The sequence below is a fragment of the Panulirus ornatus genome, chromosome 30 (genome assembly GCF_036320965.1).
Source record: "Panulirus ornatus isolate Po-2019 chromosome 30, ASM3632096v1, whole genome shotgun sequence".
Classification (NCBI taxonomy): domain Eukaryota; kingdom Metazoa; phylum Arthropoda; class Malacostraca; order Decapoda; family Palinuridae; genus Panulirus; species Panulirus ornatus.
In genome coordinates, this window is record NC_092253.1 from 3,450,195 (window position 1) to 3,464,192 (window position 13,998).

Genomic DNA, 13,998 nt, shown 5'->3' on the forward strand with positions numbered 1-13,998 from the left:
TCCTGGCGTACTCCACGCTGCACCTCAACGCCCACACCTCACGCACTCTACCAGCTCCCCCGCGTGTGTGAGAGAAGAATAAAATCAGCACATGACAGTCATTAAAACTGGCGTCGGTAAGCTTGTGTGAAGACCCCAGTCAGCGTGACACGGATATGAATGGCGGCCCCAACAACCCAACCTGTCCACGCCTCTCTCTCAGGGAGGCCTGCATGGCCCGAGCAATTGACTCCCACAGGTAATTACGTGCGGCCACCTCGCCACGGTGCCGTGCGGCCGACAGCTGACAGCGGCGGTGGCGGCGGCCCTATACACAAGAGGCGGCTACGACAATGGTAGCTGGTCGACCCGGTCAACCAGAGAGAGAGAGAGAGAGAGAGAGAGAGAGAGAGAGAGAGAGAGAGAGAGACGGGATGACGATACAGTGTTCCGCAAACAGTTTCGTAATGGCTGGACGTAGAAACCCAACCATGCAACACAAGCAAGAGTTAAATACACACACGTAGGGGTAAAATAAATAAGAGGCGATTTATGTATTACTCAATTTCCTTTTCGACCAAAAACAACGTTTTCTGTGAATTTCACTATACTGTTTCCCAAGTAACAAGGTGCAATAATTCCACTAACTGTGTTCTCTCTCTCTTCCAGGGTTGTGGTGACCAAAGCAGCAGTGTTGGGTGACGGAAGGCGGTGGACGGAGTGAAGAGCTCAAACGCACACAGGTTCGCACCTCCCTGCTTCCTAGACCACGTTAATCCTATTTACCATCACAAGTACCTGTAGTCTTCCCGGCCACTGGGGGTTTACTACTGGCATGACAGCGGAGCCGAATGTCAAGTGGCGAGGTGTGTGTTTTAATCACAGCGGCAACCGAGGACGCGCGAAAAATGGACGAGACGTGGGGGGGTTTCAGAGGGACGGCCTAGCGACAAGCCGCTATCCTCCACTACTTTTGGAATGGCCCATAGAGAGGTACCGCAGCCACAACACTAGCCTTGAGATGGCCCATACAACAACCCCCCCCCCCCCCACTGCCACCACAACACTACCCTTCCAAAACGACCCACATGCAGCACCATCACACCACCCTTGTTCCTCACACACCATAACATGCTTCCCCGGGTACGCTGACCAAGACTACAGAGGAAGAGATAATCGCGAACACGTCATTCGCAGGGGAATAAAGTCTCTCTCTCTCTCTCTCTCTCTCTCTCTCTCTCTCTCTCTCCACGTCAGAAGGTAACTGATGGAGGAAGGGGATAACGCAGTAGTGGAGAGAGAGAGAGAGAGAGAGAGAGAGAGAGAGAGAGAGAGAGAGAGAGAGAGAGAGAGAGTGAGTCAGCCAGCCAGTCACTACCCTAGTCTAGCTAAGACAAAGCCTACACGACTAACATTTGCAAGTTTAGGTCGCCCTTCCGATCCACTCTCCCTTAATACGCACGTAGGGCACCAGCACCAGCTGTTTACGACGCCCGGCTGCCCTTGGACACCAGACAAAAACTACTACGACGAATGAACGTCCAGATCAGTTCTCTCCCCAACCCCAACACACACACACACACACACACACACACACACATACTTGGCTTTGGCCTCTCCCATTTTTCCCTAGCCTCCCTTTCCCATTAAAAAAAAAAAAAAAAAAAAAAATGGTAAGTATATCCAAGATCAAGAGACGACGGAGCAACAAACATACACTTCTCTCCCAGTAATGCCAATGGTAATCACACACGCACACGCACACTTACTGAACAAATACACACACTGATAACATGCGTATATCAATGCCACAACCTCTCCAGCTTCCACACCACCGCCACCACTATACACATATGTATACACACGTCTCTTTTCTACTATGCAACTTTTTCCATATTCTTTCAGCCTATTTTAAGTCTAAGATCAAATACTTATAGTACCCAGAGCCCTTCCCCCCCTCCTAAAAGACTTGCCCCCCACTCCAATGACCCCCCTCTCCGTGCCCAGGACGCCCCAGACTCGCCTCCACGCTGCCCTTGCAACCATCCCGCTACAGGCCAGAAGCCACTGGCCCCCACAAAGCCTTCTCCCGCTAAGCATGATGCCACAGACAGGAAGGAACCCCGGGGTGGCTTGTGTTACCACATTGTGACACAGCCAGGCATATCATCTCCCAGCCATACTCTCTCCCCCCCACCGCAACCCCATCAGTTGGTCAGGACCTGCACCCCCTAAGCATCGCTACCGTACGCCACAACTGTCACAACAGGACCACCACCATCACCACCAGTACGCAAGCCCTCACCCTGACTGACATTCTCTCTCTCTCTCTCTCTCTCTCTCTCTCTCTCTCTCTCTCTCTCTCTCTCTCTCACACACACACACATAACTGGTTACGGAAAGAAAACACGGTTAACAAAATCTTGTACTAATAAATTAATAAAACGTCTAAAAGTGTTGCTCATAATTAACAAAACTTGATGTCAACAATGAACAGATACCTGGAGCAGCCTTATGAAGTCTTACACACACACACACACACACACACACACACACACACACACACACACACACACACAATCAGCCTAAGCCAGGTACACACACACTTGTGGAGGCCACGACCACAGCTGCCACGTCGCGTCTCTCATGGCCAAAGGGAAGGTAGTGGGGGTATACCCACCGGCAATGCCAAGCCTAACGAACATCACCCAGCTGATAAGGCTCTCCAACAGATGCGGGCACCCGATAACCCTTATCGCCTTCGATGGTCACTTGGGCTGATAAAACAGCAAAACACGTACCCATCTTCGCTACCCTGCGTCTGATACCTTTCCAACCCATCCATACCAGATCCCGCGCCCTCCTCACTCGTTCACCGTTCCTCCTACAACTAACCACAATATATATATATATATATATATATATATATATATATATATATATATATATATATATATATATATATATATAAACTTAGGCTTGTCCTAGATGTTACTATGTGCCTGTAAACACCCGTCTGCAACCACGCTTCCCGGGGGAAGGCCCTGGTCCACCAGGTTGTCTGTTGCTGCAATCAAATTTTCAAATCAGTTGTGCAACGTGGCCGGTCCTGCGCACCTTGGATGCAGCTGCCCAGCTGGTTTAATAAGTCATGTGGTCTTCCCGTGTTTACCCCCTTATACCTATCGGGAGCACGGGTGAACACACATACTATGATCCCTTGCATCTGAGCTGCTTTCCCTCATACTTCCCATCATCCTCTGTGTGCGTGTGTGTGTGTGTGTCATGAGGGAATATCGTCTTCGTCAGCAGGTTAAGGAGGAGGGCTGCAGTCTCTGGGACTCTAGGAAGATGATCTCTCTCTCTCTCTCCCACACGGTAAGCGGGAGTCCCCAGCCTTGCAATGCACGCCTTCCAGTTACCTGGTGATGACAAGGATGAGGGGAGGAGGAGGAGAGAACAAAAAATTAAAACACTACCGTCTCCTGCAGGTCTTTGGTGTCCAACGGTGCGTGCGTCTCGCGTGTGCATCCAACACCGGTGGAGTGAATTGTTTTACAGATTCCACACTAGGAGGTGCCCAACCTCTGGGCAATATCAAGCTATATATATCTCCGTGTTTATAAAGATCTTACTAGAACACAAGCTGTGCTTTAGACGCTGTTCATTAAAAGTTCAAATATCCAACCTAGATTCATCTCCACGAAACGACCTTTTTATCTTTATTTTTTTTTTTTTTTGGTTCTATGAAGTTGTTTTACTTCCCCACTTAACATCATCTTTCCCTACGGTGACCAAATGGAAGATTAATGCTGACGTCCCTGTCACTTTTCATCTCGGAAGCACGAACCGCAGACGAAGCTGCTAACGTGGTAGTTCTGCGTCACGTAACTGGGGAACAGTAAGGTGGGGGAGCCAGTGAAGTACCCTGGGGGTATACCGTTAACAGGAGGAGACAGTCGATTCTCTGCCGTTAACCATCATCAGTCTTGGGCCTCCGGCTATTGGACGGTCAGATAGGCCCATTCATTCCTTACATACGCGCGCCTAATGAGCTTGCCTACATGACCATAATCGTCAAAAAGCGTTCTAGAAGTCTAGTCTTAACACCGGTACCCTCTTTTCCCCCCTCAATTTCCTTTCCCTTCAGACAATGACATGTATCATCATCGTTCATCAACACGAAATTGCGTATATCGGGAAAGAAAGGTTCGATCCCGCCCCCCTTCCTTCCCCCATCACCTGAGGATATGGGCGGCAGTTGAGGCAGCCAGTCAGCCAGCTCCCCCGTCCCACCACCCCACCCCCAGCCCTGCCCGTCCACCAGGGCACGTTGCCAACACGTGGACCGGGCTATATATAGCACCGGGGCCCAGAAGGCTGTTGACGCAACAACCACACTGGCCAGCACAAGGCACTCGAGGCCATGGGACTCCCTGCAATCACCACCATTTATAACGGCAACTCTACTACTACTACCACCACCACCACCATTCATAACGGTAACTACTACAACTACTACCACCACCATTCATAACGGTAACTACTACTACTACCATCGCCACCACCATTCATAACGGTAACTACTACTACTACTACTACTACTATGCTGCTGCCACTTACTACAAGAATCCGGTCTAATAATATGTTTTGAGGCTACAACTCTCCCTTTCCAGATGCTCCTCCCTAACTACTACTACAACTACTACAACGCGCATCACACCACTACTATTACCATATGTGCAATTCTATACCTGGTGCATTACCATCCAATTTCCTTTTCGTTTGTCCATCATCATCATCATTACCTTTGAAACGGTCGACGAAAATCACCAAATGGCCAAGGACATCGTGTGTGTGTGTGTGTGTGTGTGTGTGTGTGTGTGTGTGTGTGTGCAGTACGACGACTCCTCTCTCTCTTGTTGTACCTAACCACGACTACAACTCCTCCTCCCGCCCTCCCAACCCTCCGCCATAATTACAGCTCGAGCAGGAGGCCGTTACAAAGACCATCTAGCAATGAATGAGAGAGAGAGAGAGAGAGAGAGAGAGAGAGAGAGAGAGAGAGAGAGAGAGAGAGAGAGAGAGAGAGAGACTGTAGATTACCGCACCAGCTCCCGTCATCAAGCCCTGCCCAGAGTCCGTGGAAGAGGAGAGGCCCTGACCTACAGGAGGCGCTCTCGACCAACACACAGGGAAAGTCTGGATGTAAACATCACAGGAAAGTCTACCACAGAGCAGCGAGGGAAGAACCGAGCCGAGCGCCAAGCAACCCAGACTACCAGTTGCCCTGAACATTATCATCAGGGACACAAGCACTGGCACCACACTTCAAACACTGGATAATGTCAAATGCCACAGACCTGACGTGTTCAAAGTCACTGCCTTCGTTACGGATGATTTGAGTAGAGCGTACGACGAATGTCGCCACGTCGGCCACAATGCACAGTAGCTACGGTGGGGAGGAGAGAGAGAGAGAGAGAGAGAGAGAGAGAGAGAGAGAGAGAGAGAGAGAGAGAGAGAGAGAGAGAGAGATGGGGGAGGATAGGCAGTGCTAGTCCATTGTAAGCATGACCTAGACCCTGATTTGGAGGAATCAGCTGGTGTTATGACGGGAGAGGCGCTGGGTGGGGTGGGGTGGGGTCGTCACACTCTACCCATACACCTTAAGGTACGTACAACCTCCTCATTCCTTCATTCACGGGTGCCGCCAGGCGTCAGACCCTGCCATCACGACCTACATCTCGTCGTAGATTGGTAGTAGTAGTTACACCACCTACAACACGAGGAAAAACCATATGAAAAACATCGTTGTAACTCGCTTGTCGGGAACTGGACGGAGGTATGGAGACCGCCCAAAGGGGGTTGGGGGAACAGTACTTCTGGGTTTGCTTCACCTGACGTGAGGCGGAAGACCCACCTCCTCCCCTCCGCCCCGTCGTCATCAATCACCTCCCTGGCTCCAGCACAAGGTGACGGAGGCAAACATTCGTAGTAAACATCCACCCTGTGTGGCGGGCTGAGACAGACGACCTATACCTGCTTTCAGCCCCAGGTTTATTTGGAGGCATGGGGGTGGAGGGGTTGTGTCTATGGCCACAAGTATTACTGAGCCACGTTTGTCAAGCCCTCCTCCTCTAACCTGACGTGACCCGAGGCACCGCTGGAAGTTGGGTTAACTGGGCGCTCCTAGGGCGAGGTCGCATACCACCGTCGCACCTCGGACAAACGTGTCAATTATACAACGAGGAATTCTATGGGTCGACCCTTAGATCACGTTTTATGTATGGCACAGGAAAAAGCGTTCAAGACGTATCAGTGCTTTATCTTGTGTGGGAAGCGAGACTCGCAGTTCTGACGACAACAACCAAGTTATATTTAAGCTCGCAAGAGAATCTCACTATTCGGCCTTACCCTGAGGGCATTATAAATAATGCTCAGGCACATATAACACCTTGATGCTTCCGATAACGCCACACAAACGCAGTTAGGCCCACAATGTGATACAGTGCCGGAGCAAAAACAAGAGCGAACCCTGCAACACTTTACCATAACGCACGTTGCAGGCGATCACGGCAACCTGCGTTGCAACACTTTACTGCAACACACGATACAAAGGGCTTACCGTAATTCTTCCAATACTTCAGTACAACACACGATGCCAGGCACCTCAGCAACACCTTACTTTCAATAAACGATGCCAGGGGGGAATACGGCAACACCTCACGACTTCAATACACGATGCCATGGCTTACGGCAACACTTTGCAACACCTCGCCAAAACACACGATGCCGTGCAACTTATAAAATCGTTATCAGCTACACTACCGGTGGTCGGCACCGCCTCTGCGGTGACCCAGCTGACATATAAAACGTGGGCGTTCAACTCGTCTTCTGGCTTCGACCCCGCGATGCTGGATTTTCGTCGTGATGGCGTGACACGAGGCCTGGCTACAACGCCCACCTCCCCACCACCAGGGTGGCGAGGGGAATAGTAGCGCACTTCCCACGCCAACACCTGCATGCCTGTGCCCCACATAACGGCCGCATTCCAACACGGCCCTCCTCCTCCTCCCCCTCCTCCGCGCGCTGTGTGTGTGTGTGTGTGTGTGTGTGTGTGTTCAAACCTCACAATACATACACAATCCCCTACGAGGGTTCGTGCGGCGGCCTATGAACTACACACGACAACACCTAAACCTTAGTGGTCCCTGTACACGTCTTCCCGTCAACCATCTGGGAGGGGTATGTCCCCTCTCCCACAAAGGTTATACAAGGTACAACGTTGGGGTTCCACGACGAGCGTGCCAGCCTACCACCACCTGCCGTTGGCTACCACTCACCCACCCTAAGACTGGATGATCATCGTCGTCGCCGTGTTGTGTCTAAGGAGGCGACAGTTGCTGGAGCAAGCAGTGTGTGTCTAACTAACCCCTTTATCAACATAACAAATCGTTCCTTCCTTTTGTATCTAATAATACATACGTATCCCCAACAGTGGTCATCCCATGAACACCTTCACGTCAAGTAACGACTTCCCCTAGATAACCAGTCTCGTCCTCCCTACCACACACATCAACAGCCCACCCTACCTACCTCCAGCCCCAAAAGACACTGGCAACAGACTTGCTGGCAAACTGGACTTCCACAATCTCATCCTCTTAAGTATCCCCTTCCATTATTACACACTTCCTTTCTAAACTACACCTTCTGTACCACCCTTCCTCCTCCTCCTCCCCCAACCACCACAACTGGTACCTACCTCCTTCCCTTCCTGCGTCGTCGTCGCCACCCTCCTCCACCACACCAACGACACCCACCAAGGTCGCGCTGGGTTTGGGTTACATCGTCCGGATTTGGTCTCGTGGTTGCGCGTCTCCCCGCCACACATATTAACCAATGAACAAACGCCTTCGCCAACCTGTCCGGGCGTCTCAGAAGGCTGATTAATTCCTACCAGAAGCTGACACTCAACCTTAAGTCGTGTCTACTACAGCCACCCCGCCTGGATACAGCTGTAAGTCGACCAGATATTCATAAAATAAACGGAGCTGTATCGCACGCAGTCTCGGGGAACTGATTGACAATCCGTGAAAAGAAAAAGACAATGTTAATTCGACCGAGAAATCACACAAGAGATCTTTACGACCCTGGAACACACACACACACACACACAAAGGCCCAGCATGTTGTAGCCTCACGGGAGGATTTAGTATCAGCCACAGCACTATCTCATGGCATCGTCTCAGAAATACACAGCGGGAAAAAAAAAGGGGGGGTGTCATCAACGTCTTATTGACTCTCGGGTAAACGGAAGCTATTACACTAATCTTCTGAAAGCTTGTCATTTCTCAGCGAGTCATTACAAGAGGAAAGAAAAAAACAACAAGTGCCTCTTAACCCTTTCCAAGACCGCATGAGTTCAACCATCCTGCCCAAGGTTCTTCCTCACGGTCAAAGGCACCGCCTGGAATGACTCCTGGAAACGCCAGTGTTAATGATGTTGACGAGGTAAAGGTTTTAACACCGCGGCCGAGCGTGCCATTCAACGCCAAACTGACTGACTGACTGACTGACCCACGATGATGATTCCAGTCCAGGTTTAAAACAAAGCTTTTTTTTTTTTTTTCATGGAAGGCAACGAACCGCTCTTGACTGGCCTCACCTGAGGAACGAGTCGTCCCGTTTATACATCTCCAAGTGAGCGAAGGAGGAGGGTATCATCATCATCATCTCGGCCTAGACAGCCAGCCTGCCAAACAACCCCCATCCATTGGGCTGGCCATGTCTTGAACCCGTAGCGTGGGATCTGCGGGGCGTTGTCTCAATGTCCAGTTTCATGCGACGCAAGGGAATGATGACCCTCCCTCCCTCCGCTCGGTTTGAGGAGTTCACTCACCGTCTTCTCCAAGTGGGATCGATTTGAAAATAAATAATCAGAAGTAAATCCATACACACGGAGATGATAATCCTTGATATGAGCATGAAATCTGCGTCTTCTTCCCCTACCATTCTTAACTACGAAGACCATATCTCGACATTTTCGAACACAAACCTTAACACTTTGCCCCCCCTCGACTCCAAGGTCTGTATTTCTCCTTTAAATCCCTTCTTAACTCCTCAGGCACATAACCTCCCGCCCCCCCTCTCAAGCGAGGCTTCTCCAGGTGCAGCGGTCCTAACCAACCATCCTCCCCAGCCCCCTTTCCCAGGGAGGTGGTGGAGAGGAGAGCCCACCAGCCCCACCTACCCTCCCCTGCACCAGCTGTTGAACGCACGACGCGCACCACTACCTCTGAAAACCTCGCAGAGTCCTTCAACCCTCAGAGTATGACGATGCATGTGTCCTCAGCTGCTCTCGCAGCCAAGCAAATACTCCCTGAAACCCTTTGCCTTGCCCTTCCCGCGTAACACAGGCACACGCAATGGAGTCGCAATCTTTGAGGAGTTTTAATCTTATTCTGGCTTGGGTAAGGTCTTAAAGGATCAAGTGAAGACTCCCACCTATGTTCTTCTACGCTTGGCGAGGCAAGGGTAAGTTAAGATAGATAAGCTAGGATTGGTTAGGGTACAAACCTAAACTAGCCTAGCGCTCAGGGGGGATTCGAATCTTCATGTGATCCGATTATGTATTACTAAAGATTGATGTTTACCACGTACATTTTCAGCTGATTGGTTTCAATTCTTAGCAACGAATATACTCATTCCACTCGACTGAGTAAAAATACCTTTCCTTCAATGTACACTCAAGGAATCTAAGCGTTGTAAACGTTAACTGATATAGGAAATCCATCTGTACGTTGAGATAATCTTTCGTACTTGTCCTACAGTATCACATGAGATCCAAGTCTACGAAGCCTGGGACGGCGCAAGGTACTGAAGCCAAGAGAGGCACATCCGTAGACTTGTTAATGCCTCTAGCACGAAGCCGTGCACACTGCCACATGCCGCAGACAGACAGGGAGGTGGTAGGTCGCATCGTGGAACTGGGCGAGTGGGGGTTTAAATAAAAAAAGAGGCCATGGCTGGGGGAGCTTAAGTATATCCAAGCATTAAAAGCATCGTAAAGGCGACAAGTGTAGGGCTCCTGAGGGGCGAGACGCACACACCCCCTTCTGGAGAAGCCCTAGGAGTGGTGGAGACAGGCAAGGGCCTTTGCCGTTGGACGGCTTGCCTGAGCCAGACACCGCCGCCGGGGTTGGGTGCACCACCGCCTCACACCGGCCCACCACGCCACTCGAACACCAAACACATGTCCACCACCGATGGCATGGTGCATCGGCCACACATAACCCTCACCCTTAATCTATAGGTCATAACGACCGTGACACCACAGAGTGGCAAGCATCGACGAGAGAGAGAGAGAGAGAGAGAGAGAGAGAGAGAGAGAGAGAGAGAGAGAGAGAGAGAGAGAGAGAGAGAGAGAGAGACTTTTACGAAGTTATAAAAGAGAAGTGAACAACGAAAGATTGTTCAACGAGGGTGAGTATCTATGCATCCTCCAATGTAATGACACAGTACACACAGGCACGAAAAGACTCTAATTTCATTGAGGGGAATACTTTAGGGGAGATGTGAGCTACGATTGAGTGCATGGAAGGAGGTGGTGGTGGTGGTAACATGCACTCAGGCAGAGTGGGAGTACACATGTGCGACAGTGATGCAGAGGAGTAGTAGTAGTAGCAGTGGGGGGAGGGTGGTGGTGGTGGAGGAGTCGAAGGCTGAGGGAGGGGAGGGTGGCGGCACAGCTGTCAGGTCCCTGATGACGCAACACCGGGGCGCCAGACAGACGCCTCCCCCTACCCCCCACCCTCTCCTCCCTCCCTCCGCGCTAACACACCCCCCTCCCTCCCTCCCCCAGCACGACGCAGCACTCCGGAAACACTTCTCACTACACCACATTCCTCCTCCCCGCCGCACCACCACCACCACCACCAACGTTCACACTTTACGTTTACACCACAAGCGACGACACAGATCACCTTCAACAGACACGCGTATAATATGGCAAGCATTCTTAACTTCCCTCACAAGAACTTGGGCTTATATGTAGATAAAAATAAAAATAAAACAAGTGACCAAGGTCAACCACATGGTGTCCTCCCCCCTCCCTACAAAATTACCTAAATTACCCTACAAACTGTACCGCGGTCACACACACACACACACACACACCGTCTTACTGACCCTGCAACGGTGAATAAAGACGCGGGACAAAATATCCTATTATTATATGCTACGTCTCCCACCCACCACCACACACTACCACCATGCCGTACGCCAACTGTCAAAATGTATAAAGGTGGCGCAGGAGGAAGTCGACGGCAGCTCTGGTGAGATTCTGTAAATCATAACCTCAAAAAGTTGTTTGGTGGATCACTCCTCACAGAAGCTGAGAGAGAGAGAGAGAGAGAGAGAGAGAGAGAGAGAGAGAGAGAGAGAGAGAGAGAGAGAGAGAGAGAGAGAGAGTCAACTCCGGATGTCTCACATGTTTGGCATAACTTGTATTCAACGTCTTGTGGCTAGGCAATTACAAAACACGAAAGTGTTGAAAGCTGTAGTAGTTAAGCAAGGGACACTGCTGCTTCCTGACTCACGTTCCCGAGAACATTCCCAGGCGCTACATAATCTCGTCCAAGTGACTCACTTTACAGAAAAAACGTGATATGGGTGAGAGGGGTTTGGAGGGGGAGACAGAACGCGTGACAACTGCTACTTACCGGAGTCTGATGGCGTGTGTAGCAGCGATGAGCGACTGGCGTACTGGCGTGACGACGATGTAGGAGTGGGAGAAGGTATTCTCAAGCAGTGGTAACTGTGGTCCACGTGCACGATACCCGAGGACGTGGGTGTGTCTGTCGTGTACACTTCTTCCTCGTGACACACGCCGTATTCGTTGGTGATCGTCGTCTCTAGGTGGGGCTCGTGGTCATCGTCGTCGTCTTCGTCCCGTTGGTCTTGGTCGTCGTCCGTGTCCGTTTCGGATGATTCTGAGGGCGTGTCTGGCCGCGCGACGTGGTGACTGGAGAGGTGGAGGCTGGACTCCTCCACGTCGCCCATGTGACTGTCTTCCTCGTCGTCATCGGGATGGATGTCTGCGATGAGTGTGAAGCCCGCCGCTCCCTCTAGAGTGGCCGTCGAGGCGTCCATCAACAGGTCCGTGATCTGCGACCCTGAGTCTCTGTGCGTCCGGGGGTGGTAATGGTGACTGTGGGCCTCGGCCGTACACGTCCCCACCCACATGCAGTCGTGTCGCAGTTCTGACCCGGCCAGAGCCAGCTGCGTGCAGCTAGTGCACGTCCCCCGTCCTATACCGTGAGCGCAGGGCAAGCCACCCAATTCGCATCCTGGGAAATCATCCGGTAGGTGGGCGTCCAGATCTATGGGCTCGAAGTTAGGAGGGAGATCATCGTCTTCGAGCAGCAGTGGCAACTCGATAGACGAGGGCATGGAGAGGTCGGGCAAAGTGCCCAAGTCCAACTCTGTGACTTTGCTGGGGAAAGGAGACAGCAGGTCGTCCGTGTCTCTGAAGGGGGAGCGGGGCGGGGTGGGGATCAATTCAAACTTCTTCCAGATGTCGTTAGAGAGTGTGGGTCCCTCCTGGGACCACTCGGCGTCCGGGTCCAACTCCAACATGGCGTTCGGGCCCAACCACAGGTAGTCCTGGAATACGAGAAGTAGTTTCCTGTTACCAAATACTTAAAAAAAGAGTTTTTGTGCCCAACATTACCCAAACTATACTAGACTAGTCACTGAAGACTATCGTAATTGGAAAAACTGCCACAGTATGAGACATACCTACTCACAGTGTGAACTGTGATAACGCCAATTTTCTCTCTAGATAAACATCCAAACCCATAATCATCCCATGACTAAACTCTTTTGAAGAGAGACGCTGCGTTACCTCACATACTCACACACTCATCACCCATCGTATTATCACCCAAGACGACCAAAACATTTCCTGTATAAGACCTTCGGCAGTAGACCGACCCGGTCGTACTATAGGGAGCTTCCAAAGACGACGTAAGGTCACCTAAAGCGACGTTATTCCCCTACGACACGGAAGGTTCCGCCGTCCTTGCTTGAAAACTGTCCGCGCGACGAACTAAGAGTCACCGCATTTATGCGAAGTCTCCCTCCCCTTTGCGGGGCGGCGGTGAAAGAGCAGCGAATTGGACGCAAAGAATCGATAGCAAGACCTTGCACCACGTGAACGAAGACGCAGCAGCAGCAGCCCTCCTCCTCCTCCCTCCCTGCCCTCCGCTGTGCACCTGTACTCACTCACCCACCCGCTACCCCCCCTCTTCCACCTCCGATAACCAACTAACGTCACCTGTGCCAACTTGCGTCCACTCACATGGTCTACCACGTGGCGTCACACCTGTGCTAATTAGCGTCCTCTCTCTCTCTCTCTCTCTCTCTCTCTCTCTCTCTCTCTCTCTCTCTCTCTCTCTCTCTCTCTCTCGGCAACGCCGCATATCCATGTCCGACGGCGTTATCTGGACTCTTAACAGTGGATCACCTACGCAACGTTTATCTATCGGAATAATACAAATACGTGCTAACGATCTACGTCCCTTGTTTTGGTTCCCAAGGCTGGTTGCACTGAGGGACCTAAGTTTGTTAGTTCATCCTGTGTTGTTCCTCAACTCCAAACTACACCAACCGACAGACCTACCTGCCTGCCTGCCTGGCAATCCCAGGGTTCACCACCAGGCCGGATGAGAACGATTACCCAGGCAGCGTAATCAAGAACCGAGGCGATCCGTGTGGCCAGCCCATAGTGGTGCACTTGGCCAACTGATCTTACAAGGAAAAAAAAATGGGAAATGGTACAACCCAAGCGACAAATAAGGAAAGAAAGATAAACTATACTTCTAATCTCTGAAATTACCGGTCACTTTCCCCACATCCCTCTTTCCTTCACCCCTCTCCCTGCGTCGAAGACAGTACGACCTCTTCCCTCCCCCTCCCCATGTCACCCAGCCACCATTGCGATACATGATGAAATCTAAC

General features: G+C 51.2%; 1 protein-coding gene across 6 annotated transcripts in view; it reads right to left on the reverse strand.

Annotated features, from left to right (window-relative positions):
* LOC139758333 (uncharacterized) overlaps nt 1-13,998 on the reverse strand; it is a 102,806-nt gene that overhangs the window by 12,680 nt on the left and 76,128 nt on the right. For all 6 annotated transcript variants that reach the window (XM_071679611.1, XM_071679610.1, XM_071679616.1 and 3 more), the window contains one exon: nt 11,700-12,642. In XM_071679611.1, coding sequence (XP_071535712.1) covers nt 11,700-12,642 — 943 coding nt within the window. The remainder of the gene's footprint in view (nt 1-11,699; nt 12,643-13,998) is intronic.